The 25,628-nt window shown below is 44.0% G+C and overlaps 6 protein-coding genes across 10 annotated transcripts; 5 read left to right on the top strand and 1 right to left on the bottom strand.

Annotated features, from left to right (window-relative positions):
- Positions 1–3,603: 3,603 nt before the first annotated feature.
- Positions 3,604–18,302, top strand: RB195_014617 (uncharacterized protein; the record flags this gene model as incomplete). Of its 4 annotated transcripts, XM_064204961.1 has the most annotated exons (17): positions 3,604–3,686; positions 5,022–5,131; positions 7,464–7,573; positions 7,632–7,758; positions 8,409–11,084; positions 12,811–12,923; positions 13,373–13,459; positions 14,333–14,461; positions 14,594–14,687; positions 14,740–14,852; positions 14,914–15,046; positions 15,461–15,546; positions 15,699–15,807; positions 16,212–16,313; positions 16,514–16,589; positions 17,485–17,658; positions 17,720–18,302. In XM_064204961.1, the coding sequence occupies 17 exons, from the start codon at positions 3,604–3,606 to the stop codon at positions 18,300–18,302; spliced, it is 4,905 nt and encodes a 1,634-aa protein (XP_064060842.1). The 4 variants fall into 4 exon arrangements, with proteins under 4 accessions (XP_064060842.1, XP_064060846.1, XP_064060844.1 ...); XM_064204963.1 differs by lacking the exons at positions 3,604–3,686; positions 5,022–5,131; positions 7,464–7,573; ... (2 more) ...; positions 17,485–17,658; positions 17,720–18,302 and adding exons at positions 11,570–11,795; positions 17,107–17,410; XM_064204964.1 differs by lacking the exons at positions 8,409–11,084; positions 12,811–12,923; positions 13,373–13,459; ... (8 more) ...; positions 17,485–17,658; positions 17,720–18,302 and adding an exon at positions 8,179–8,315.
- RB195_014618 (uncharacterized protein) lies at positions 8,525–11,362 on the top strand (the record flags this gene model as incomplete). Its single annotated transcript, XM_064204965.1, has 1 exon — positions 8,525–11,362. One exon carries the CDS (start codon positions 8,525–8,527, stop codon positions 11,360–11,362), a length of 2,838 nt encoding a protein of 945 aa, XP_064060845.1.
- A 9-nt stretch (positions 18,303–18,311) lies between the features above and the next one.
- RB195_014616 (uncharacterized protein) lies at positions 18,312–18,680 on the top strand (the record flags this gene model as incomplete). Its single annotated transcript, XM_064204960.1, has 1 exon — positions 18,312–18,680. The coding sequence occupies one exon, from the start codon at positions 18,312–18,314 to the stop codon at positions 18,678–18,680; it is 369 nt and encodes a 122-aa protein (XP_064060841.1).
- A 12-nt stretch (positions 18,681–18,692) lies between these two features.
- On the top strand, positions 18,693–22,725 carry RB195_014615 (uncharacterized protein; the record flags this gene model as incomplete). Of its 2 annotated transcripts, XM_064204959.1 has the most annotated exons (5): positions 18,693–18,803; positions 18,883–19,811; positions 21,319–21,408; positions 22,473–22,583; positions 22,653–22,725. In XM_064204959.1, 5 exons carry the CDS (start codon positions 18,693–18,695, stop codon positions 22,723–22,725), a joined length of 1,314 nt encoding a protein of 437 aa, XP_064060840.1. The 2 variants fall into 2 exon arrangements, with proteins under 2 accessions (XP_064060840.1, XP_064060839.1); XM_064204958.1 differs by lacking the exon at positions 21,319–21,408.
- A 593-nt stretch (positions 22,726–23,318) lies between these two features.
- On the bottom strand, positions 23,319–24,023 carry RB195_014614 (uncharacterized protein; the record flags this gene model as incomplete). Its single annotated transcript, XM_064204957.1, has 2 exons — positions 23,319–23,508; positions 23,914–24,023. 2 exons carry the CDS (start codon positions 24,021–24,023, stop codon positions 23,319–23,321), a joined length of 300 nt encoding a protein of 99 aa, XP_064060838.1.
- A 42-nt stretch (positions 24,024–24,065) lies between these two features.
- RB195_014613 (uncharacterized protein) lies at positions 24,066–24,584 on the top strand (the record flags this gene model as incomplete). The annotated part of the gene is made up of 1 exon (XM_064204956.1): positions 24,066–24,584. The coding sequence occupies one exon, from the start codon at positions 24,066–24,068 to the stop codon at positions 24,582–24,584; it is 519 nt and encodes a 172-aa protein (XP_064060837.1).
- Between the last annotated feature and the right edge of the window lie 1,044 nt (positions 24,585–25,628).

Genomic DNA, 25,628 nt, shown 5'->3' with positions numbered 1-25,628 from the left:
TGCATGTTCCACAGTATTGCTTTGTTCGTATTTCCGGCATCTGGTTGATTGCTAAAGAAAAATGTTCAGCCGCAAGGCACGCAAATATCAGTAGGGCTTAGCTGTTCGTTAAAAGCGAACACACATTTCCGTCACTTTGAGGAACATCCTTTGAGTTGCAATACCGTATGCCCCAATAACGTCGAATCCAGTCTTCGTCGTTCTTTAAGCCTCTGTCAGCATTTAGAAGTTCTATTCAGTGAGATTTCTTTATTTGCCACTGAAATTTCAAAGAAACACAGCTAGTATAGTGACACATCAGTAATTTGCAGCAGATACTGTTTTGTAAGTAATAGTAACAAAGTAGTAAAGTAGTATAAATTTTTAAATTTTTAATTTAAGTTTAATTAAATTAATTTTTTTAAATGTAAGTTTAATGAAGTAATTTCGAGCAATTGACATTGAGACGCCGGAGACTAATTTTTAGGAAATCAGCCCAACCACTATATTGCTCCAACCTCTGTTGAGAATATTCTATGGATATTTGTTGAAATACGCACAAAGGACCGAACAAAAATCAACTTTTAGTGCACTGCCAAGATTTTTTAGTCTTATCTTTATTGCTTCACGAGTACTTCGGAGTGAACCAGGGGATCCTATGAAGGAATCTCGGTCGACCAAGGTGGATCGTAAATCAATAAATCTGATTTCGTTCCTTTCACGGTTGTACCCAACGTTGATTTCAGCTGAAGACAGCTATGCAAACCTAATTCTGCTTCCATATGATGTTTATTCATAGTGGAAGAGGGATTCCTTCGATAGTTACTGTCACCTATTATTTCTCTGTTGTCATCCCATTTCCTGCTCTATCTCTCTAAACATTGGTTATTAAATATATTATTTAATGACAAAGTAAATAAAGCGAATAATCAGTCTTTCATATTTAGAAATGGTTTGGATCTAAGCCAACACTACTTCCAGAAAGATTTCCATGGATAAATAAACGTGGAGCTCCAATTGAAATCAATTTTCCTTTTGGACGACATCTTCATCAAAGATTACCGCTTCACAGTAATACAAGGGCAGCGCTAAATGCGATATCTGTTTCTGGATTTAGTAGTCACTTCAAAACAAACCTGCACTGCTCCACATCACTCCCAGAAGACCATCTGGGAATCTCGTGGCCTACTCTGTGTTATATAGTGTCCGAGCTCTCCCCCTATTTTAATGTTACTGCTTTAAATGCATTCAAGAGATCTGAACTGACAGTTTTCGCGGATTTGTGAGCAGTTTAAATCGAGTTGAGCAAGCAGAACTCTTGCAGAAGGCCCAACAATCGATGTTCTTTTACATACGGTTACCTAATAACCATGTTTACTCGTCTGCTCGTTTGATCTCAATGTCGCTATTATTCACTGGCGCTTTGCAACGGTTGCTCGACAATAATTCATAAAATGGTGGACGAGTAGGCCACTTTTCATTGGTGGTCAATCTGCAAGCGTCTTTCTTTTTCAAATTCCTCCACTCTGCACTTGTAAAGAGCTATTAACAGAAATCCTCGTTTTCACTCAATAATTGGAATGAGATGAGGTTTTTCTCCCTTTCAATCGTGGACTATATATTTTAGAAGATTTTTGCTCTGCATCCATACATTCTTGCAGGCGAAACGAGGTGGAATCTCACTTGGAACCTCTGATTATCTTGGTTTATCGTGGTTCACTTCTTAGTGACCTAGTCACTCAGAACATCACGCGAGAACTAGTCCCCAGCGTTATTAGCCCGATTCTTCGGAATCTGTAAGAGTGTTCAACGAATCAAAAGTTGGATATTAGTTAAGATTTTTACAATAATATTCCTATATCTTTATGAACAATTAGCTCTTCTGATTACAAACATATAACACAAAGTACGAATTTAGAAGAATATTTAGTACTTTTCCCTCCTTCAGTTACTCGGTCATTTTTGACCCCGAAAGGTTTACGCCTGAGTTCGTTCGGAGATTTGTTTGTTGCGCAGACCCGCTTTTAGATACAATTAATAAGTCGGTTGTTTGGGAGTTGTCTGTCCCCTATTCTCTAGTATTTACGTTACAGTATATTACAGTTTGGAAGTAACGTTGGATAACGTCCCCCCATGATGACATCCATTCCAGTTCTGTTCCCTGTTCTTCCGGAATTTTCACCTTGTTACCCATCTTACCGAAAACTATAATTTACATAACCACTACTATCGAAAGAAATGGATACAATTACAGGTGGCAGAAGTAGGGGACTGGTTGTTGTTATTTGATTATTCTGGACCTAATGCACGTCACCGGAGCTGGATTGCTCACGGGATCACAAGCACTATTTGATTTATACCTTAATAAGTGTTAGTAGAGCATGTTTTCCACTTTTTCTTTGTTCCTGTTGTTACTTTTTTTCTTTGTTCGTGACTTTTTTCTCAAAGGCTGTTCTGGACGTATTAACGAAACCTGGTCCTCGACCTTTCTTCCATATTACGTCTATGCAACGTCGCCATTATCACCATATCAGATCGAGAAGAGCATTGTAAATAATGTTTTGGACACGAGTTGCGACTCATTTTGCAGATGTTTCAGTGAAAATGAACCAGTACGCCCAGTTTTTTTTGCGAGCTTTGGTGCAAAATTTAGACAGTCAATTAAGTCTACCCTGCACTCTGTGCTACTTCTAAGAAACCAAGTTACCGGTCACGGATGAATTTAGCATCGATATAAGTTATTTAGTATTACATCTGCAAATTTACTGCAGCTCCCACTTTTTTCCATTTTTAGCCGTTTTCAATCTCCCAAAGCTGACCAGGCTCATTTGCGGGGAATTTCTACAGAGTTCTCTTTCCCGGTCACACCCCTTGTCATTATGTAAAATCGGTTTCAGCGGCAGACGACTGATTTCCACTTTCGTTCTCTACAAAGCACTCACAATCCATCACATGTGTTCTGTTCTTGGCAAATATAGCAATACTTCTCCCCTTATTTCCCAGCAAAATGCTCTGTTTGAGGAGGTTTGCCTCACTGCGGCTGAATACCCAGCTGTAGTTGGATGCAAGTCAGTCGATATTTGGGTAGGGAGCGCACCCAACTATTTTATCGCAGAGGATGAAAATACTATTAATTTCCCTTTAAGTACAGAGTTTTTGCGCCAGTTTCCCCCAGTTAATTAGTTACAGACAGTTTGTGCTTGTGAAACAAACCAATATACGAGCATACGGGATAAAGTGCAAGTCGGGCTTTTTCTGCTTCTCAACCGTGCGCCATGAGGCTGCATTGCGCCGCTGTCCCGCCGCTGTCCGCCGGCTATTTCGTCATACATATACGGATGTACATGCATTGATAGCTATTTAAATAACGATCTCTTTGTTCAGTAATATATGAATCTTCTCAAGGTTCTCATCTGTCATTGACACAGGTCGTCCAACATTAAATTACGGCTCCTTCTCAACCAAAACAAACGTATGTAAAACCAGTTACTGACGCGTAACTTCATTTCATAACCTTAGCTTCTGACCGTCGTCAACCAGTGTCAGGGTGACCGATTTATTGCTTTGTGGAATTTGAAGAGATCGCATTGTTTACAGCTACTTGCTCACTTTTCTCTTTTCAGGATGGTTTGCACCGCTAACGATCTCGATGCAAATCCCATCATCAACGAGGTGATTGGCAAAGCAACAGATGTGCCGCCGGGAACGTACGTGTTCGCGAGCTAATAAAGAAATCATAATAATATAACATATAACTGCAAAAAAACCGTTAAAAAAGGCTTCCTTCATGCGTTTTGCCGTTTTCAAACATCCTCAAGTCCTTGAGCTTCATGGACAATGTATCTTCTTAACCTAAAGCCTTTCTGCCATTTCAACCAAACAAACTTATGATTCTATTTGTGAATTTGTACCTGCAGAGTTTAGACCTCTATCAATGCTCCCTGGTGATAAGTGCGTGAACCTTTTTGATCTTTTCAAGTTTTTCATTTTCAAGTTCTCTCGGAAGGTTCCAGAAGTTTTTTCTTTTGTTGGAACAGTAGAACGCAGTAGATTAATCGCATTCTTCGAGTTATTAATGTTTGGTAGATAGCTCCTAAAATACAGTGATAAAGGCCACAAAGACTTTGTGGCCCGACTAGGCCACAAAGATACCTTTTAATTTCATGTATATCGTCTAACTAGTTAGCAATCTAATGCTAACACCAATCTGACGCCTGGGTTCAACTATTTACTCAATTTTCTAATTGTGTTAAGGATTTCACCTACTTCATCGCAGCAGTTTTGTGCTTATGTGACTCTGGGAATATCGCTAAATCGTTATCTTCTCTGTGCCCATTCTGATCCTCGTTCTCATTATTGAAGTGGGCCTGAAGTCAGAGGATTATGTAGTGGAAATCCGATGTCCATAGAACCTTGTGGAAATTTCACTGTCCTTGTACCTTTTGGGATTATCATCCTTCAATTTGGAGGAAGCAGAAGCTTTGAAATAAATCCCCAAAATTCCAGTGGTTTCTTTGACTCTTCGGCTGCTTCCCGTATCTAGGGATCCTTCAAAACCTCATCCGTGCGTCCTAGGAATTATAGATGTTAGCACTGCGCTGAGCGACTTCTTTGTAAGCGTTCGCAGATCAACTTTCCATTTCAATTCTACTGTGGAACTCATGTCGGCGAACTCCAATCTTAAAGTTCTTTATGCGATATTAAGACAATGCTCTTCTCAGTATTCTCAGATTATTCTTGAGCGCTTTCTAAAGGTTATATTCTGAGACGTAACTGTTTTGATAACCAATCAATTTCCATAAAAGTTTTGGGAAACATGAAACGAAGAAAGCGTATAATTTACAAGGACTGTTTTCTACAAAAGCAAGAGAAAACTGGAGGATCAGTTAAGACGAACATAGAAAGACTGAAGAAGAACCTACGGTAGCAATTATAGCTTTGAAGCGTTCATCTCCGCTTAAAATTAAGAAGAGTTAAAAAGTGTTTGCGAGTGCCAAGAAATTTTGGAACACAACCTCTTGAGATTAAGGACAATTTTTCAGGAAGAAGGTCTTCAGTGTCAAAGGAAAACCGATTCTAGTGATCAACGACAACGGATTTTTCTACGCCACCAGTGGAATCTGTTCGCACTACAACTTTTCTCTAGAAAATGGTATCTTTTCTGCAACATCAAACAACTTCGGGAGTTTTTTTTAGTGAAAAATTGCATATTGGCAATTTTCTCTTCTTCTTCCTAGCAACACAAAGTTTCCATGGAAACTTTATAAGTGCGACTTTTTAACAAAAATCCTGGTTTTCTGAGAAATTGCCTGCTTTAACTCTCCTGACAACAGTCTTCCCCAAAGTTGCACTTTAGATCCGGAATTTTGACATTGTGACACATTTAGTGTATGAAAAATGTTATCAGAGTTCTTCTTTGCCTTGAAGAGATTTTTTGTGCGTATGAAGGAAGTTAATGTGAGCAGTTTCTTCTTGTGGATTACGTCAAATTCGTGGAAGTGATACTTACTCTCTTCACGTTGTGAAACATGGCTAAATGCTAATAAACAATAATCGATTTATAAATGAACCAGTCTGAATGTCCGGCTAAAACCGGCTTTATCCGGACATTCAGACTTTCCGTGGTTTTAGCTTCGCTTCCCTTCACTGATAGTAAAAATAATAGTAGTGGCGTTTTCTGTAAAATTAGATCTGTGTTTTTTGAACAACGCTTTCCTTCTCTTTTTTTATTATAAAATAAGGCAGAAGGTTACAGAGTTTTCCTTCTAAACACGTCAGTTCTACATTTGGAGAATATTCGATCATCAACTTCAAACACTTCTTCGATGCCATAATATTATAGATACAAACTGAAAGCATTACTGGAAGTATGGGTGTTCTTCCTGATTTCCCCCAAACATTTATCACAGAATCGCACCCCTTTTTCGATTTTCGTGCCACACACACACACACACACACACACACACACACACACACACACACACACACACACACACACACACACACACACACACACACACACACACACACACACACACACACACACACACACACACACACACACACACGTGACAGAATAAGCCCGTTATTATATATATATATATATATATATATATATATATATATATATATATATATATATATATATATATATATATATATAAATGATAATAGCTAATAATTGATTTGTGAGCGTACTTCTTTTTGAACTGAGGCTAGAACTTGTAGAAAATAAAAATGAAATGATGACATTTCTGACTCTTCATCTGCTTTCATGAACTTTGTAGAGGTTTTTCTAAATATATTCGGTGATGGGTGCGATTTTCAGAAATGAAGGAGAATTCTATTGGAGAAAATTGCTGAGAATATTTTCTTGATTGCGGAAACAGATCTAAAGAACTCGACAATTGAATCAGGAGCTCTCTTTTCTGTCAAATTCACTCTCAAAATGAAAACCAGAACTTTGAAGAAAAAAGCATCACCCAATTTCAGGAAGTACTGTGTTGTGCCAATTCAAATGGATTTATATATATATATATATATATATAATACATATCCATTTGAATTGGCACAACACAGTACCTCCTATATATATATATATATATATATATATATATATATATATATTTATCTTATTATATTTATCAAATTATCTATCTACATATGTATATGCATATATATATATATATATATATATATATATATATATATATATATATATATGTAGATAGATAATTTGAGCTGTGTACTTCTCGACCATGCCGGACCACGAGTCCTATTCCTACAGTACATACATGTCGCAACTCATATAAATCCATAATCATTTGCGAGAGGGAGACCCCAATGAATTCCTACGGACATTCTTCTATACGATTCAAATGGTGTCGGTCGCAACCTTGTCCCAGGTGAATTGGATCTTGTAAAGGAAAAGATTATACCTTGTTAGCTCAATGAAAAAAGAATCCAATCCGATAGATCTGCGCAAGATGAATATCTAAGACGTCTGAAAAGATTTAAAACATAAGTTTCTTGTTTGTAAAATCAAAAAGATTGTGTCAAAGTTATCATTTTCCATCTCCCTCCTAACGCGTTTTTTTGACATTCATTTTTTTTTTCTGAAGACATCAATTTTTATGCTGTGGACAAAACGTAAGAAATCCTCGTTCTGACTGTATTGATGCAATCCATTGTACAAATTGAACACGGTTAATCAGACTAGTAAAAAATAAAGGTGGTGAAGGCCACGTGTTTGTGATTCGGTTGCAGCACGTTTCATTGCTGTGTGCACGAGACACCACGTATCATACCGATTTTTCTTGCTTGAGTGAAAAGCTGTGAAGGGTGGTGGAAGTACTTAAGTTATCTAATTCGCTACTAACTCCATATCACCGGAGCTTCTTCAAAAAAAAATGGCAAAAATTCAGCAATAATTACTGTAAATTTCTGATTCTTTCTACCATTATTAATCAATGCAACCTATTCAGGGATCTACTCACAAGGAAAAATTCGATGTCCGCTTCATGGTGCGTGCTTCAACGTAAAAACCGGCGATATCGAAGATTTCCCGGGATTTGACAGTTTAAACACCTATGATGTAAAGACTATTGCCTTACTTGACCGTAGAAGCGGTTAACCAATTGAGAAACGTTCAGGTCAAAGAGGTGGATGGAAATCTGGTGCTGAACACTACGGAACAGCAGTTGGCAAATTCACGTCGAACGCGCAAATCAAATTTACACGCCCCAAACAATGATGCTCCAATCATTGTTATTGGAGGAGGTAGGTAGGATCCAAGAGTATTTGAGATCTAATATGTCAAAACGACTTGAAGTTCAGTGCAGTTGCGTAAGGAGGTGGGGCAGTGGGGCTAACGGTTGCACGGTTGCGATCGAGGTGGTATCATCGTTGGCTGCACTGAATTGTCCAGCCCTGGTGTAACTAGCTAAGATTCCACCTCCTTTAATCGCTAACTCCACCGCGCCACTATGAACGCAGTTGCTTACGTAACCGCACCAGGCCTCAGGCTGTCCAGACCCGACTATTTCTTAACTTTTACACGCACACCACGGATCTCCCTCACTAGAGGGATCACAGCCGGTTAGTCGCGAGGCTACGTGGCGCGTCCCCGGGTGGCAGATAGGGGGCTAAACGCGGACCAAAAGCGACCTTGCGCTTGCCCAGAGACGCAGGTGGATTCAGGGGATGGACTCCCTGTTTCTGCTGAGCCAGGACTGACTCATGACATCCTTGTATCCCACGTCGGTCCGGCCAAAAGCCTGCAATCAAGTGACTGGGAGGTGCAAGGGAGGCGGTTTGGAGTCGCCTCCAACAAATAAGCTCCACATGTCCACACCGGGAGAACGAAAGTTCTCCCAGAAACTCATGGGACTAGAGGCTTGCAACCTGCCCATGGGTTTTAAAATTTTAAGCAAAACACAGTAATAGAAAAGAGTCTCCTGATTCCGGAGGAAAGCCTGGTACGGTAGCGCCAGGTAGGACGGGGTTGCAGGAGTCATGTAGGCTACCAAAACGGAAAAGGACTAGGATGGCGATCTGTACTTATAACGCACGTACGCTTGCATCGGAAGCGGCCATCGAAGATCTGATGATGCAAGCCAAGAAGATCAAGTACGACGTCATCGGACTGACCGAGACGAGACGACGTCACCCTCTCAACGCCGTATATGAAACTGGAGAAGAACTGTTCTTAGGAACATGCGACAGTAGAGCTGTTGGTGGAGTTGGCGTCCTCGTCAACACGAGTATGGCAAAGAACATCGACTCTTTTGAACAACTTACGACCCGAATCGGACGTCTGCGGATGAGAAGATGTGGCCCAATACCAGCTTTGACTATCTTCGTCGTTTACGCTCCAACATCAAGCTACGAAGAAGAAGAAGTCGAAGCTTTCTGTATGGACCTGGAGAAGTTCTACCAAGAAGATCATGCCTTCTACAAGGTCATAGTTGGCGATTTCAACGCTAAGGTTGGCCCAAGAAGAACGCCGGAGGAACTTCACATCGGGACCCACGGCCTACAATGGAATGACCAGGGAGAGAGGCTCTCCGAGTTCATCATGACGACTAAGACCATCCATGGGAACTCGCAATTCCAGAAGCCCTCTTCTTTACGCTGGACGTGGGAGTCACCCGGTGGAGGGTACCGTAATGAAATAGACCACATCATCGTCAATAAAAGGTTCTGCCTGACGGACGTCGGTGTTGTACCAAAGTTCTATACGGGATCGGACCATCGCCTCCTCCGAGGAAGATTTTCCTTCACAAGGAGAGCAGAGAAAGCCGCCAAGTTCAGAGAGAGAAATCCCAGGACTACCATCAACTGGGATCTCTTCGCTACGCTGGCCGGCTTTTGGGAAGATTCTGCAATGGACAACATCGACGAGGAATATGACCGGCTTGTCGAACACCTTCACGACTGCGCGAAGAAGGCTGAGAGTTTTAAATCCACCAAGAGGCGTCTGTCTCTTGAAACTCTTGAGCTGATACGCCAGCGTGGAGCAGCACGAGCCGCAGGGAACCAAGAACTCACGTCCGAGCTCGCAAGGCTTTGCCGAGAGGCGATAAAGGAAGACCTTAAAGAGAGAAGAGCAGAAGTGCTGGCTGAAGCTGCAGAGGCGGGGAAAAGCATCCGCTATGCCCGTCGAGACTTCGCCAGTCGCAAGACGAGGATGACTGCTCTCCGGAACCCAAAGGGAACAGCCATTGCATCGAGAAGGGGGATGGAGAAAATCATCTACGACTTCTACTCTGATCTCTTCGACAGCCATGTCCACTTGCCTCCTCACCATCTGAGGGAAGATGGACAAGTCATTCCAGAGGTTCTCCCGTCCGAAATACGACATGCTATCATGTCGGTAAGAAATCGTACGGCACCCGGTCCCGACAGAATAAGACCAGAACACCTGAAGAGCCTTCCGCCAGTACTCATCAACACCCTGGCGAGGCTCTTTACACGTTATCTGTCGGAATGCAAGGTTCCTAAACAGTGGAAGACCAGCAAGACCGTGTTGTTGTATAAAAAGGGAGATCCACATGACATCGGCAACTGTCGCTCAATCTGCTTACTGTCCGTCATCTACAAGTTCTTTACAAAAGTGATCCTTAATAGGATTGAAAAATTCTTGGATGAAGGACAGCCATGCGAGCAAGCAGGGTTTCGAAAAGGATTCAGCACGATTGACCACATTCACACTGTTTCGAAACTCATCGAGGTATCACGAGAGTACAAGATGCCGCTTTGTCTCACCTTCATCGACTTAAAGAAGGCCTTCGACTCGGTTGAGACGGAAGCGGTCGTGGAAGCCTTGGACAACCAAGGCGTCCCTACTCAGTATATAAAGGTATTTCGAGAGTTGTACAGTATCTTCACGACTGGAATTTCGCCATCCTACAAGAACATCATCATTGACGTGAAGAGGGGGGTCCGACAGGGTGATACAATTTCACCCAAAATATTCACAGCCACCCTCGAGAACGCAATGCGAAAGTTGGAATGGGACGACATGGGAGTGAAGGTTGATGGTCGGCAGCTACACCATTTGCGCTTTGCTGATGACATCGTACTGGTAACACCTAGCATCAGCCAAGCGGAACGAATGCTGACCGAATTCGACGAAACATGTGGATGCATCGGTCTTCAGCTGAATCTACGAAAGACGATGTTCATGCGGAACGGATGGGTCTCGGATGCCCCATTCACGCTCAACGGAACGAACATATCCGAATGCACCAGCTACGTTTATCTGGGTCGGGAACTGAACATGATGAACGACCTGACCCCCGAGCTGGGCAGGAGGAGACGAGCGGCTTGGGGAGCGTACAAGAGCATCGAGGATGTAGTGAAGAAGACCAGGAACACCCGGCTCCGTGCTCACCTCTTCAACACCACCGTACTTCCTGCTTTGACCTATGCTTCGGAAACCTGGGCATTTCGCAAGCAGGAGGGAAATGCGATCAGCATCACAGAACGTGAAATTGAAAGGGTGATGCTAGGAGCAACCCGCTTTATGCAGGTGAGGGACGGGATTCGAAGTTCTCTCCTACGTCAGCGATCGAAGATTAGAGACGCCGCGTTTGCCAAGGAAAGTAAAATAAGGTGGGCCGGACACGTGATGCGCTTTAATGACAACCGTTGGACCAGAGCCGTGAGCGACTGGGTTCCCCGCGATATTAAGCGCACTACAGGAAGACCGCCGACCCGATGGTCAGATTTCTTCACGAAGTCCTTGAAAGAAAAATATGATGCTCTTCGTGTCGCACGCGAAAGGAGGAACCACTGGACTACTCTGGCACGCGATCGGGACAAATGGAAGAATTACTGGCGCCCGCTCGACCAGTTCGAAGATCAACGGGAGTCAAGGTGATCAAGGTGATCAAGGTGATCAAGGTACACGCACAACGCAGGCACCCGCCCCTGCATTCAACCGCGCAGCCGCGACGCGCGCTGGATTTGGGTCTCTCTGTGCAATGAGTTGTCGGTGCTAGCCGATGTGCCTAGCCAACGCAATCATCCTCTCAGACAAGTCTGGTACCAATTTATAAGCTCTGACAGCAGTAAAGCTTGGTTGCACATGGGTGGTTCCGAACTATCGATCAATCGCGCAGACACAATGGGACCTATTACCAGCTGCACTACCCTCGTCCCTTCACATGCGATAGAGAAAGTGAATCTAGACAGACAAAATCACAAGAAAAGCGAAACGTTAACCTTATGCAACACATATGTCCGACGACGACGACATATGGTTTCAAATCAAATTTCAAGCCTCGAATCTGAAAATCTTAATGAGGAAAGCAGTAGCATGGGCAATGTTCGTAGTCGCTTACATCCTTCGATTCGCGCCTTAATTTAAAGTCATTTTCAGTGTTTCATGCACTTCTTCCTTCATCATATTAGTGTTATTCTGTTCTTTTAAATGTGGAGTACATTTGTCGTTGGTTGTTTCTGTACTGGGAACTATTTTTTGCTTCTCCGACTAATACAAATAATAAAATGCGGTCTGTGCTCTTCTCATTTACCGTGCGAAAACCATCAAAACATATGGGGAACAATGGCCCATAATGTGGGAACCTACGAGGTATTTGGATACACAATCGCAAAACACTATGAAAAGGATCAGAGAGCTTTGTTGTTCTGGAAGTTTGGAATGTTGTGGAAAACAGCAAAGTTTTCTTACAAAGCTCAATAACATGCCCGAACTAGTGCTCTGAAAGTGTAAGGAAAAATGCCGAAGTGTACCGAATTGAGTTAACAATTGATATGTGGATAATATCCACTTGTATAGCTGCCACTTGCTGTCGACTGCGTTGACCTTTTTATTTCTATTAAGAACGAGTGTATCTTGGCCGAAATTTCTGTTCCGTTGATTCTTCTGCAACATTACGTGCAGCTGGAACGCTGTTCAGCTAACACCTAGATGTACATGTCATTTTACACATACGGCCAATAGATTGGGGTGGCGATAACAGTGGCAATTTTCGGAAATTTTATACATTTTTAAACACATAAAGGAAGAACAATGTTATTAAATAACCACCTGTCTTTAGTTCTAGAGCCATAGTAGGATCGAAACAAGTTGAAGCTCGGTGCAGTTGAGTGATGTGGTGCTAACAGTTGGGATCGAGGTGGGGCCATCGTGATCTACAGCGACGGGTGGTGGTGGCGACGGCCCATCCCTGATCCAAACCGCTGCACCGCTCCTAGCGCATCAGCTGCTTACGCGACTGCATCGAACTCCAGGTCGTTTTGAACCGAATGTATGTTGACAAGAATCTTTCAAACTTGCTCAGACGTTTGCAATTGTATTTTCAGGCATCAGCGCCGCTACATTTGTTGAACAAGTTAGACTAAATGGCTGTGCTGCACCCATCACTATAATAACTGAGGAAGAGTTACCGCCTTATGATAGAGTCCAACTCAGTAAGGTAACTGAACCTTCTATTACGAGATTTAGATATTGCTTAGTTAAATCTCCGAAGTTCCAATGGTTTCTTTGACTCTTCGGCTGCTTCCCGTATCTAGGGATCCTTCAAAACCTCATCCGTGCGTCCTAGGAATTATAGATATTAGCACTGCACCGAGCGACTTCTTTGTAAGCGTTCGCGAATCAATCTTTCATTCAATTCTACTGAGGAACTCATGTCGGCGAACTCAATTAATCTTAAAGTTCCTTATGCAATATTGAGACAGTGTTCTTCTCAATATTGTCAGATCATTCCTGAGCGCTTTCTAAAGGTTATTTTCTAAGATATGGCTGTCTTTCCATTAGGTGAAAATTGCCTTCTTGTCAGTTCGGAGAACAGAATTTTTGAGCTATGTACAAAAACGCTTAAAACAATTTTTAATTAATCAACTTTAACTGCTCATTTTCTAGAAACCAACAGCTGAAGGAAAGGAGCTGCGACTACGAAGTGACGAGTTTTACAAAGAAAACTTTATCAATGTTATAACTAATGCTACGGTATGTCATATTTTTTCTTCCAGTAGATTGTCGAGGGCAAGTCATAGCTAATAAAACTAGGAAGAAGCGTTTAATATCCCATGAAGCTCACACGGATACTATGACCGTAGATCGACCACTCTATCGACTGATCCGGCCGTAACCGCCATTGTTCTAGATCAATCATTCGAGTTAGCAGAGTCCTCACCGTAGCCACTCACAACTGTATTTGGAAGCGAACGTGACTTCCCTTGCCCTGGAGCCGAACCCCGGTGCTCTGCCAGAAGAAGCGAAACGGAAGGAGAACGCCTAAGCCAACATAACGCGAAATCGACGATGTTGGGATCTCTCATGGGCAACACATGGTTCGGGGGTGTAGATCACGAGTGTGGGCATGAACACGCTCAATTCCTCCCAGTCGTCCTGAAAAACGATGTGGGCGTTTCCGAGCGTTTCTTCCTACGAAGTACGTTAGGCTATCCTCGTACACGTGCTGCGTCGATAATCAGTGAGGATTCCTCAGCAGCCTATTCAAGTAAAACCAATGAAAAGGCTGCTGAGGCAAGCGGCGCTTTAACAGGGGTAGCGCGTTCCAACGTGCCTTGTAGTAACATGCTGCAAGTGGCCACGCTCATACACGTAACCCACACCCCAAACCTGATATTGTCCTTTGAGACATTCGAACATCGCCAATTTCGTGGTATGCGGCCCTAAAATGCACTGATTTTGAAGCAGTATAAAAGTAAATGAACTGCATGTAGGGGCCAGGTGTAATCAGCATAACACCACCGAAATGGCAACAAGCGAACCCGGTGAATTTTTCCTTTTAGAAAAATGACACAGATTAACCATCCTCCCCAAAAATCAATTTCTGCGACGTAAGCAGCGTTTTAGGTTACCGGTGTCGATTTCTCAATTCGCAAAGTCAAACTGTGGACCGGTGACACAATGCAATACAGTAAGCTTGTGCTGGCATTAGGAGGAGCACCTAGAAAACTCACATGTCCGGGAGCAGACTTGAAGGTTTGCGGTTTACAGCTTAGAAACTCAATTTTTCTTTCGGAAAATTGCTCCTCTGAGGAACAATCTCAAGGATAAAGAGGACGAACTACATTGCGCTTTCACAATGTAATATGAGATTTCTCTCTGTCTTAGAACGTACACACACTTCGCGTTGCTTCCGATGCAAATACTATAGCTGCAGAGTCTGTTGGAAAACATGTCGTATGCATAGGAGGATCATTTATAGGTTTGAATGTGCCATTAACTGATCACTGCATTATCAATGAACAGTATTCAAGGTATGGAAATTGCATCCGCCCTGATGGGTACGGCTGCCTCTGTGACTGTCGTCTGTAACACTGATGAACCGCTACCAGCCTTAGGCCCAGATATCGGCTGTGTAATCAGAAACGTGGGTCTCTTTCTTGAAAAAACTAACAGTAACGACGTTGTAACTACTGAGTGAATTCAAGCGTTTCGAAGAGAAAGGTGTTCGAGTGTTGGTGAAAAGTTCTGCACAGAAACTCGAAGGAACGGATGTGGTCACAGGTGTCACATTAATAACCGGTGAAACGATCCCAGCTGATGTGGTCGTAGTAGGAATTGGTAAGATACGTTGTTTTCTTTTCAATTCTTCAGTTATGAGCAGTTTGCAGTAGCCGTGAGGGTAGTAAATTGATATACTCATTTATTTAACTGGGTACATGTGAACTATAAAACAAAAAGGGAATAGATATGAGATTTTGTCGTATCTTCATGAATTTCAATTTCGTTACTTTGCCATCGAGAAGATTCTTTGTCAGAATTTTCCCACTAGCCACTTCAGATACAATGCTTTATTAATAAAAATTTCTCGCGTTCCCGCACATGTTCGTACCATGAACAGTTGTGAATTTGCTTTTATTCCAAATGCTATACAAATCCAGTGGGAATTTCATGTATGTACTTTGTTTGTATCCGTTTACAATTGCTTTTGTGTACTCGAGTTGAGAATAGCGGCTTGGGAATACTTTTTTCTAGGAGTCGTTCCACCAACGGATTGGCTGAAAGGTACTCGTGTGGAATTGGACGAGCGAGATCATATTGTAGTGGATCATCTTTTCAGGGTGAGTCTTCAAACGGTACCGTTGTGGGCAAGAAGCCTAGCGTTCAATCGGAAATAGAATCGCAACGACATTTGATCAGGCTACCCATACGATCTAGCAAATAGTAGCAATGATATTTATTGGAGAGATCTGGCAGTGACGCACTATTCCAGACCACTGCCGACTGGGTCTATGCTATTGGAGACGCCGTTTCTGCACCGTTGCCATTGTGGGATATTGAAAACATCAACATTCAACATTTCCAAACTGCACAGGCTCATGGTAAGCAGTAATAGTGGGAACTTTTACACCTCGGCTAGGGCCGTGACAACATCGTAATGCATGCATCACTTTACATTACTAGTCGTCTATGTCGAAAAATCATACAAATAAATTATTCGACCCAAACCAGTCCTCAAACCCGATTTCATAGTTGAAGCGTGACGTAAGTACCCGGCTGTGCGCGACGCGTCTGCATGCAGACGCACACTTTTTCTCCGCTAAATGAGGAGACTTTCTTCTGTGCGCTTGCCCCGTTTCCAGGCATATCGCGCACAGCCAGTTGAACACTTCCAGAGACTGTTATATACTCTAATGACTGTAACAGTTTCAGAAAATTTTAAAAGTGAGAGAGCCCAGCTATGTCTGGAGCACGTTGAAATCAATGGTTTTTAGTCATCATTCAGGTCATCTACTTGGGTACTCGATTGTCGGCCGACCATATCCTACGCAGTTGGTGCCGTTCTTCTGGACAGTGTTCTTCTCTCAATACGGAATACGTTTCGCTGGTTAGTAAACGTTATTACATTGATCGGGTAATGGCTGAATATTTTGAAATAAAAGAGATTGGTTCACATCAATCATTCAAGGAAGAACAATGTCTCCGCATTTTTAAATGTTATTACAAGAACCTTGATCTGGATTGGATGAACGTGTTTGTCTTGAGAAGAATGTTTTCTTTTATTTGATTAAACATGTATTATTTTAGGATGTGCACAGAGTTCATCGCATGTCATCGTCCACGGAAGTTTAGCAGATCTTGATTTCGCAAAATATTACTTAAGGTGGCTTTTATTTTTTCTTAATGAAAACTTCAAAGTTTAAAGGTAGACCCGGAGAAACTGACCGCCTTTCAGCGTTATAAAGAAGCAATGCACTAATCGATCAGGAACTTATGTGAGAAAAAAGGAAAAGGAAAGAAAGGAATTCATGGACTTCTTGTTTAGGAAAATTATGATAGCATATCTCCATGAATCTCCATTATCGCGGACCAAAAGCGACCTTGTGTTTGCCTGGAGACACGGGTGGATTCAGGGGATGGACTCCCTGTTTCTGCTGAGCCAGGACTGACTCATGACATCCTTGTATCCCGCATGTTGGTCCGGCCAAAAGCCTGCAATCAAGTGACTGGGAGGTGCAAGAGAGAATGGAAGTTTTCCCAAAAACTCATGGGACTAGAGGCTTGCAACCTGCCCATGGGTTTTAAAATTCTTTTGATGAAAATTTCACAGTAATAAAAAAGAGTCTCTTGATTCCGGAGGAAAGCCTGCTACGGTAGCGCCAGGAAGGACGGGATTGCAGGAGTCATACAGGCTACCGGCTACCAAAACGGAAAAGGACTAGGATGACGATTTTCACTTATAACGCACGTACGCTTGCATCGGAAGCGGCCATCGAAGATTTGATGATGCAAACCAAGAAGATCAATTACGACGTCATCGGACTGACCGAGACGAGACAGCGTCACCCTCTTAACGCCGTATATGAAACTGGAGAAGAACTGTTCTTAGGAACATGCGACAGTAGAGGTGTTGGTGGAGTTGGCATCCTCGTCAACACGAGAATGACAAAGGACGTCGACTCTTTCGAACAACTTACGACCTGAATCGGACGTCTGGAGATGAGATGTGATCCAACACCAGCTTTGACTATCTTCGTCGCTTACGCTCCAACATTAAGCTACGAAGAAGAAGAAGAAGTCGAAGTTTTCTATAGGGACCTGGAGAAGTTCTACCGAGAAGATCATGCCTGCTTCAAGGTCATAATTGGCCATTTCAACGCCAAAGTTGACCCAAGAAGAACTCTGGAGGAACTTCACATCGGGACCCACGGCCTGCAATGGAATGACCAGGGGTAGAGGCTCTCCGAGTTCATCATGACAACTAAGACCATTCATGGGAACTCGCAATTCCAGAAGCCCTCCTCTCTACGCTGGACGTGGTAGTGACCTGGTGGAGGGTACCGTCGGACCATCGCCTCCTCCGAGGAAGATTTTTTTTCACAAGGAGAGCAGAGAAAGCCGCCAAGTTCAGAGAGAGAACGAAGAGGAATATGACCGGCTCGTTAAACACCTTCACGCGAAGAAGGCTGAGAGTTTCAAAACCACCAAGAGATGTCTGTCTCTTGAAACTCTTGAGCTGATAAGCCAGCGTGGAGCAGCAGGAGCCGCAGGGAACCAAGAACTCACGTCCGAGCTCGCAAAGCTTTGCAGAGAGGCGATAAAGGAAGATCTTAAAGAGAGAAGAGCAGAAGTGCTGGCTGAAGCTGCAGAGGCGGGGAAAAGCATCCGCTATGCCCGTCGAGACTTTGCCAGTCGCAAGACGAGGATGACTGCTCTCCGGAACCCAAAGGGAACAGCCATTGCATCGAGAAGGGGGATGGAGAAAATCATCTACGACTTCTACTCTGATCTCTTCGACAGCCATATCCACTTGCCTCCTCACCACCTGAGGGAAGATGGAAAAGGCATTCCAGAGGTTCTCCCGTCTGAAATATGACATGCTATCATGTCGGTAAGAAATCGTACGGCACCCGGTCCCGACAGAATAAGACCAGAACACCTGAAGAACCTTCCGCCACTATTTATCAACACCCTAGCGAGGCTCTTTACACGTTGCCTATCGGAATGCAAGGTTCCTAAACAGTGGAAGACCACCAAGACCGTGTTGTTGTATAAAAAGGGAGATCCACATGACATCGGCAACTGTCGCTCAATCTGCTTACTGTCCGTCATCTACAAGTTCTTTACAAAAGTGATCCTTAATAGGATTGAAAAATTCTTGGATGAAGGACAGCCATGCGAGCAAGCAGGGTTTCGAAAAGGATTCGGCACGATTGACCAAATTCACACTGTTGCGAAACTCATCGAGGTATGACGAGAGTGCAAGATGCCGCTCTGTCTCACCTTCATCGACTTAAAGAAGGCCTTCGACTTGGTTGAGACGGAAGCGGTCGTGGAAGCCTTGGACAACCAAGGCATCCCTACTCAGCACATAAAGGTACTTCGAGAGTTGTACAGTAACTTCACGACCTGAATTTCGCCATTGTACAAGAACATCAACATTGACTTGAAGACAGAATGATACAAGCTCACCCAAAATATTCAAAGCCACCCTCGAGAACGCAATGCGAAAGATGGAATGGGACGACATGGGGGTGAAGGTTGATGGTCGGCAGCTACATCATTTGCGCTTTGCTGATGGCATCGTAGTGATAACACCCAGCATCAGCCAAGCGGAACGAATGCTGACCGAATTCGACGAAACATGTGGATGCATCGGTCTTCAGCTGAATCTACAAAAGACGATGTTCATGCGGAACGGATGGGTCTCGGATGCCCCATTCACGCTCAACGGAACGAACATATCCGAATGCACCAGCTACGTTTATCTGGGTCGGGAACTGAACATGATGAACGACCTGACCCCCGAGCTGGGCAGGAGGAGACGAGCGGCTTGGGGAGCGTACAAGAGCATCGAGGATGTAGTGAAGAAGACCAGGAACACCCGGCTCCGTGCTCACCTCTTCAACACCACCGTACTTCCTGCTTCGACCTATGCTTCGGAAACCTGGGCATTTCGCAAGCAGGAAGAAAACGCGGTGAGCGTCATTGAACGCGCAATTGAGAGAGTGATGCTAGGAGTATCCCGTTTCACGCAAGTGAGGGACGGGATTCGAAGTTCTCTCCTACGTCAGCGATCGAAGATTAGAGACGCCGCGTTTGCCAAGGAAAGTAAAATAAGGTGGGCCGGACACGTGATGCGCTTCAATGACAACCGTTGGGCCAGATCCGTGAGCGATTGGGTTCCCCGCGATATTAAGCGCACTACAGCAAGACCGCCGACTCGATGGTCAGATTTCTTCACGAAGTCCTTGAAAGAAAAATATGATGCTCTTCGTGTCGCACGCGAAAGGAGGAACCACTGGGCTACTCTGGCACGCGATCGGGACAAATGGAAGAATTACTGGCGCCCGCTCGACCAGTTCGAAGATCAGCGGGAGTCAAGGTGATCAAGGTGACCTCCATGAATCAGGTATCTTCTCGTCGATCTATATTGAACGATCTTTGTGACCCTACGAATACCAGATGGAGGAAAAGATTTCGGCGTTTCTGTGCAAGTTCCCTCCTCTCCGCCGCACTTTCCATTCTTCATTTTCTGGTCGTTTGACATGCCTGTGTCAGGAATTGATTGGGCTTGTCGGTTCAACAAGGATTCAAACGTTCCCTTTAGATGAATAGGGTGGGTCGGCTGACGTCTCAACGTTATCCTCGTACGCCTCTCCCGGTTTAGATTGCCGGTGATGCGAGGAACCCATAGAGAATTGTACATGGATCTAGTCTCCGCAGATACAAAGGTGCTTCAAATCCGTTAGCGTATTCTTTGCGGAGTCTCCAGTAACAGTTGTTTAAACGGTCGGCGTCCTAAAGCTTCTTCTTGGTCCGACACTCAATATTTGTCGATGAAATTTCTTTCTATACTCTCCGCCCTTCATTTTTGTCATGTCTATCTTCGGTTGTGGTTCATCCTTTTCACTTTTTTACTGGAACCCTCACTTCAAGCTGAAAAGGATTAGGTGGTAGTCCATATCAAATGCGACACCCCACGCAGCACTAGATTTTCGGATATCCGACAAGAGGATATTCCTTGTTAAAGCATAGTCGAAATGTAGTTTAAAAGTTGTCGTCTTCCTATGGAGCTGCTTTTCGGAGGTTGAAGGGGTTGTTTCTTGCCACGTAAACTGGTGGCGATGATCGGTGATTCCTCTTAAATGTTGAAGCCATTGGAAGATTCGTCTGCTCGAAGGGATCTACTAAACGATTTCCGTTGTCCGATGTTTGTTTGATGGGATAGAACCATTTTCCAAGCAAATCAGATTGTTGTTCAAGCCCCATCCTTGCATTCGCATCAATTCCGACAATCACCGCCTGCTGGTGTGAATTCTTGTATACCAGCGTATTGAATTCATCATCAAACGCGTCGTTGTTGTGGTCCACTGCGGTCTCCGTAGGTGCGTGGGCACTTGCGATCCAGTTTGAGTCCTCTGCGATCCCGCAATCGTACAAAGACACATCTAGTTAAACCAAACTCCTAACCAGGTTGTTGTAGTCCTCACCAACAGCTAGTGCGCAGCCTCCTACTTTCATTCGCCGCAGTAGATGGTATAGTTGTCGATACTAATGGAAGGATGCGTGCTTCCTGCAGTGTATCAGACAGTGCATGCAGATATCGCAGAAGTCTGTATAGAGCGGTTTGTAGGAGATCACTCGACAACGTCGGGCAGCTCAGCATTATGAAACGGATGTTTGTAGCCAAAAATTCCATCTCTCCATCTCTTCAGGCTGTTGACCTTTCAGATTATCGGCTTTGGCAATCTGCTGGACTACAGCACCCTCTTGCAAAGTATCTTCTGCCATATAACAGTGCGGGTTACATAGCTCGTAGGTTCCGAAGGCGTGTACTCAAATGTCTGATTGCACTTAGTTAAAACAAAACTACAAACGTGCATGTTCAGCCTTACAACGACTCGCGGGAGCGAGTCGAGTCAGGTAGGTGTTCTCATCCTCGCAGACAAGTCTTTACCAGTTTGTCGTGCCCTGAAAGGGTTTGTTGGACAGCATGCACTACATCCGCCCTGTGGAATAAATACTTGCTTACTTAGATACTTAGATGGACCGTCTTAACTGGACGTGCGGGCCCCAGCATCTCTTCCACTCGTTTCGTTCCCTCGCCATTGTCATCCAAGATGTTCTCAAGTTTCGTGGGTGACGTTGACGAGGTCCTTGAGCCGTATCCGGCTGAGCTCTCAGCTGATCCATCCGTGTAGCGAACACGTCATCTCAACACGTTGGCCTTCTCCCTCAAGGGAGTTTAGCATCTCTTGGGATCCACTCTAGCGTTCTTTTAGTCCATCTATCGTCGATTCTTCTCATGATGCGACCGGCCCATCTAAGCTTTGCTTTCGATACATATTCCGCTGGGTCGCGAAGACGGGACATTCTTCTTAAGTCGGAGCTGCGAAGACCGGCTAGGTGTTTTGTGCGCCGGTTAAATTTCAAAAAGCATCTCTCAAGGGGTCTATGGATAGTAAGTAGTTCCTAGACCTGGCAGCGGTGTCTGCCCACGTCTCCGCTGCGTAACAGAGCGCTGGAAGAACTGTCGAGTCGAACAGATGGGCACGAAGATCTTGGTCCGTCAGCTGGTCCGTAGTTTCCCTGATGGCTGCGAATGCTGCACATGCTGCTCTCATTCTTCTATTCAGTTCTTCCTTCAAGTCGTTTTCCATGTTCATGGAAAGTCCGAGGTATACGTACGACGAAGTTTCCACGATTTCACTGTCGAAGGCCTTCTCATGGTCTGATTTTGTACTACTTTTTAAGCAGAACCAAGATTGTTATTGATCGTTATTCAGGCTAACGTTTCGGCGTCGTCGCCTTCTTCAGAGTCTGAGAAATCAAAGACATGTGTAATCTACTCCCTCAAATGCCTCGTCGTCCCACAAGATATAACTTAACAAACAGATTATTCAAAGGCAATGTCAGAAAGGCAGACCACTATAGCACTCACTTTGATAACCACAAAATCGTGATGTTAGCGGACCACATTTCCATGGAACCTCCACAGGATTAAGCTCACCTTATCCTCCTTAAATATTTTCATACGGTTTAGAGATGACGGCATCGTCGTAGCAGTGGCAAGTGCTGGGCCAAAACCAACAGCAATCCAATTTCTGGAGATATTCAAAAGAAAGATCAAAATCACTCGCGAAGATGTTGAGAAGTAAGTGTCTCCAATAGCTCCAATATTTCAGGGAACTTGAAAATCTTAAAACTACTCTTCTTTTTTAAGGAATGAAAGCAACGATTGGTCGGCATGGATGAACGGCACCCATGAAGAAATTGGCGAAAACGAAGTCGCTTAATGAGTGCTTTCGTTGTTTTGCGCTTCGCTTCGCAACTTCGTAGAAGCTAAAAAGAAACGACTAGTATAGCTTCATGCTGATCTTCACTTTTCAGTTTTCAATTTCTGTTCCGATTTTTTAAAATATGTGCAGCAATGAACAAATATTGCTTTAATGAATGGAAAAAGGCATTCTTTGATTAATGTTATGCTAATCAGATTCTCTCTTCTCGAGTGTGTAGAGATAAGTGTTGAGAGTAGGTGTTCTGTTTTTTAAACGCAAAGATGGAAAATAACACAGAATGTAAACAATGAGATTCCCATTTTAGCCCTTTCCAAGGCATTTGAAAATTCGTGCAGGAAAACGCTTTGATGAACTAACGAACGGGCCTGTCATATCAGTACTGGCGACCTTTTCGCGTTATCTGGAATCTGCGTTATCTGCTTGGACAAAGAACTATTCTAAGCGCTAGCATGAATTTTCTCATAAATTTTAGTTGTGGGGCCAACGTGTAACAGCAGTTATTTCTATGTGGGGCATTTGTGTGCTATCAATTATAGGAGATAATAATAAATGATATAGATAATACCCACGGATCTCCCTCACTAGAGGGATCACAGCCGGTTAGTCGCGAGGCTACGTGGCGCGTCCCCGGGTGGCGGATAGGGGGCTAATCGCGGACCAAAAGCGACCTTGTGCTTGTCCAGAGACGCAGGTGGATCCAGGGGATGGACTCCCTGTTTCTGCTGAGCCAGGACTGACTCATGACATCCTTGTATCCCGCACGTCGGTCCGGCCAAAAGCCTGCAATCAAGTGACTGGGAGGTGCAAGGGAGGCGGTTTGGAGTCGCCTTCAACAAATAAGCTCCACATGTGCACTCCGGGAGAACGGAAGTTCTCTCAAAAACTCATGGGACTAGAGGCTTGCAACCTGCCCATGGGTTTTAAAATTTTAAGCAAAACACAGTAATAGAAAAGAGTCTCCTGATTCCGGAGAAAAGGCTGCTACGGTAGCGCCAGGTAGGACGGGGTTGCAGGAGTCATATAGGCTACGGAAAAGGAATACGGATACGGAAAACTACTAGGATGGTGATCTGTACTTATAACGCACGTACGCTTGCATCGGGAGCGGCCATCGAAGATCCGATGATGCAAGCCAAGAAGATGAAGTGCGACGTCATCGGGATGACCGAGACGAGACGACGTCACCCTTTCAACGCCATATATGAAACTGGGGAACAACTGTTCTTAGGAACATGCGACAGTAGAGGTGTTGGTGGAGTTGGCATGCTCGTCAACACGAATATGGCAAAGAACATCGACTCTTTCGAACAACTTACGACCCAAATCGGACTCTGCGGATGAGAAGATGTGGTCCAACACCAGCTTTGACTATCTTCGTCGCTTACGCTCCAACATCAAGCTACGAAGAAGAAGAAGAAGTCGAAGCTTTCTATATGGACCTGGAGAAGTTCTACCGAGATGACCATGCCTTCTACAAGGTCATAATTAGCGATTTCAACGCTAAAGTTGGCTCAAGAAGAACGCCGGAGGAACTTCACAACGGGACCCACGGCCTACAATGGAATGACCAGGGGGAGAGGCTCTCCGAGTTCATCATGCCAACTAAGACCATCCATGGAAACTTGCAATTGCAGAAGCCCTCCTCTCTACGCTGGACGTGGGTGGAGGGTACCGTAATGAAATACACCACATCATCGTCAATAAAAATTATCTACGACTTCTACTCTGATCTCTTCGACAGCCATGTCCACTTGCCTCCTCACCATCTGAGGGAAGACGGACATGTCATTCCAGAGGTTCTCCCGTTCGAAATACAACATGCTATCATCTCGGTAAGAAATCGTACGAAATCGTAAGAATAAAACCAGACCAACTAAAGAACCTTCCGCCAGTGAGGGACGGGATTCGAAGTTCTCTCCTACGTCAGCGATCGAAGATTAGAGACGCCGCGTTTGCCAAGGAAAGTAAAATAAGGTGGGCCGGACACGTGATGCGCTTTAACGACAACCGTTGGACCAGAGCCGTGAGCGACTGGGTTCCCTGTGATATTAAGTGCACCACAGGAAGACCGCCGACCCGAGATTTTTTCACGAAGTCCTTCAAAGAAAATTATGATGCTCTTCGAGTCCCACGCGGAAAGAGGAACCACTGGGCTACTCTATCACGCGATCGGGACAAATGAAGAATTACTGGCGCCCGCTCGACCAGTTCGAAGATCAACGGGAGTCAAGGTGATCAAGTTGATAGATAATACGCAAAGTGTTTCTGCTAGATTTCAGACAAAATAAGAATAGATAATTTTAGAAGAGAAAAGTTCGTGTGAATCTTGAAGGGTCAGATACCAATGAACCTAATGACTTTGCCCATACCAACGATCCCAATTCCCATTGGTCCCGTTGACAACGCGGGCTGCAGAGCCGCAGAATAGTCAAGTCGTACAGGCAGTCATGCTCCAAGTGGTATCCCGAACATATCTGGAGTTTTCAAAAGAAGAGTCGAGTGAAGGGACAGTACAAGAGTTAAGGAGCGAGCCAAACTACAAGAAAGGTCTCTGATCAGAAAGGTTAATCGGACTCGATTCCTGACAAACCATCACTTTTGACCGGTGGGCCCATATGCGTCAACCCACCCTGATAGCACACATTTGTTCAGTTATTCCCCTTTAAAAATTTGCGTTGAAAGAATCTGAAATTCATTGTAAATAATATTTGAAATATTTCCAATATATTTCATGCGGTGAATCGCTCGTAGCTTCAAAAACATTGAAATTCGGCGTAAAACGGCTAAAGAATGCAGGCTTCCTTTGTAAGGTTACGAGAAGTTTAACTGAACCTAATCAATCAGTTGATGGTCGTGGTCCTCCTTGTAACTGCTAGTGTTCTTTGTTAACATTTTTTTGC

The sequence above is a fragment of the Necator americanus genome, chromosome V, assembly GCF_031761385.1.
Source record: "Necator americanus strain Aroian chromosome V, whole genome shotgun sequence".
Lineage (NCBI taxonomy): Eukaryota > Metazoa > Nematoda > Chromadorea > Rhabditida > Ancylostomatidae > Necator > Necator americanus.
The sequence above is the reverse complement of the archived record's forward strand: the minus strand, read 5'-3'. Positions and strand labels throughout refer to the sequence as shown.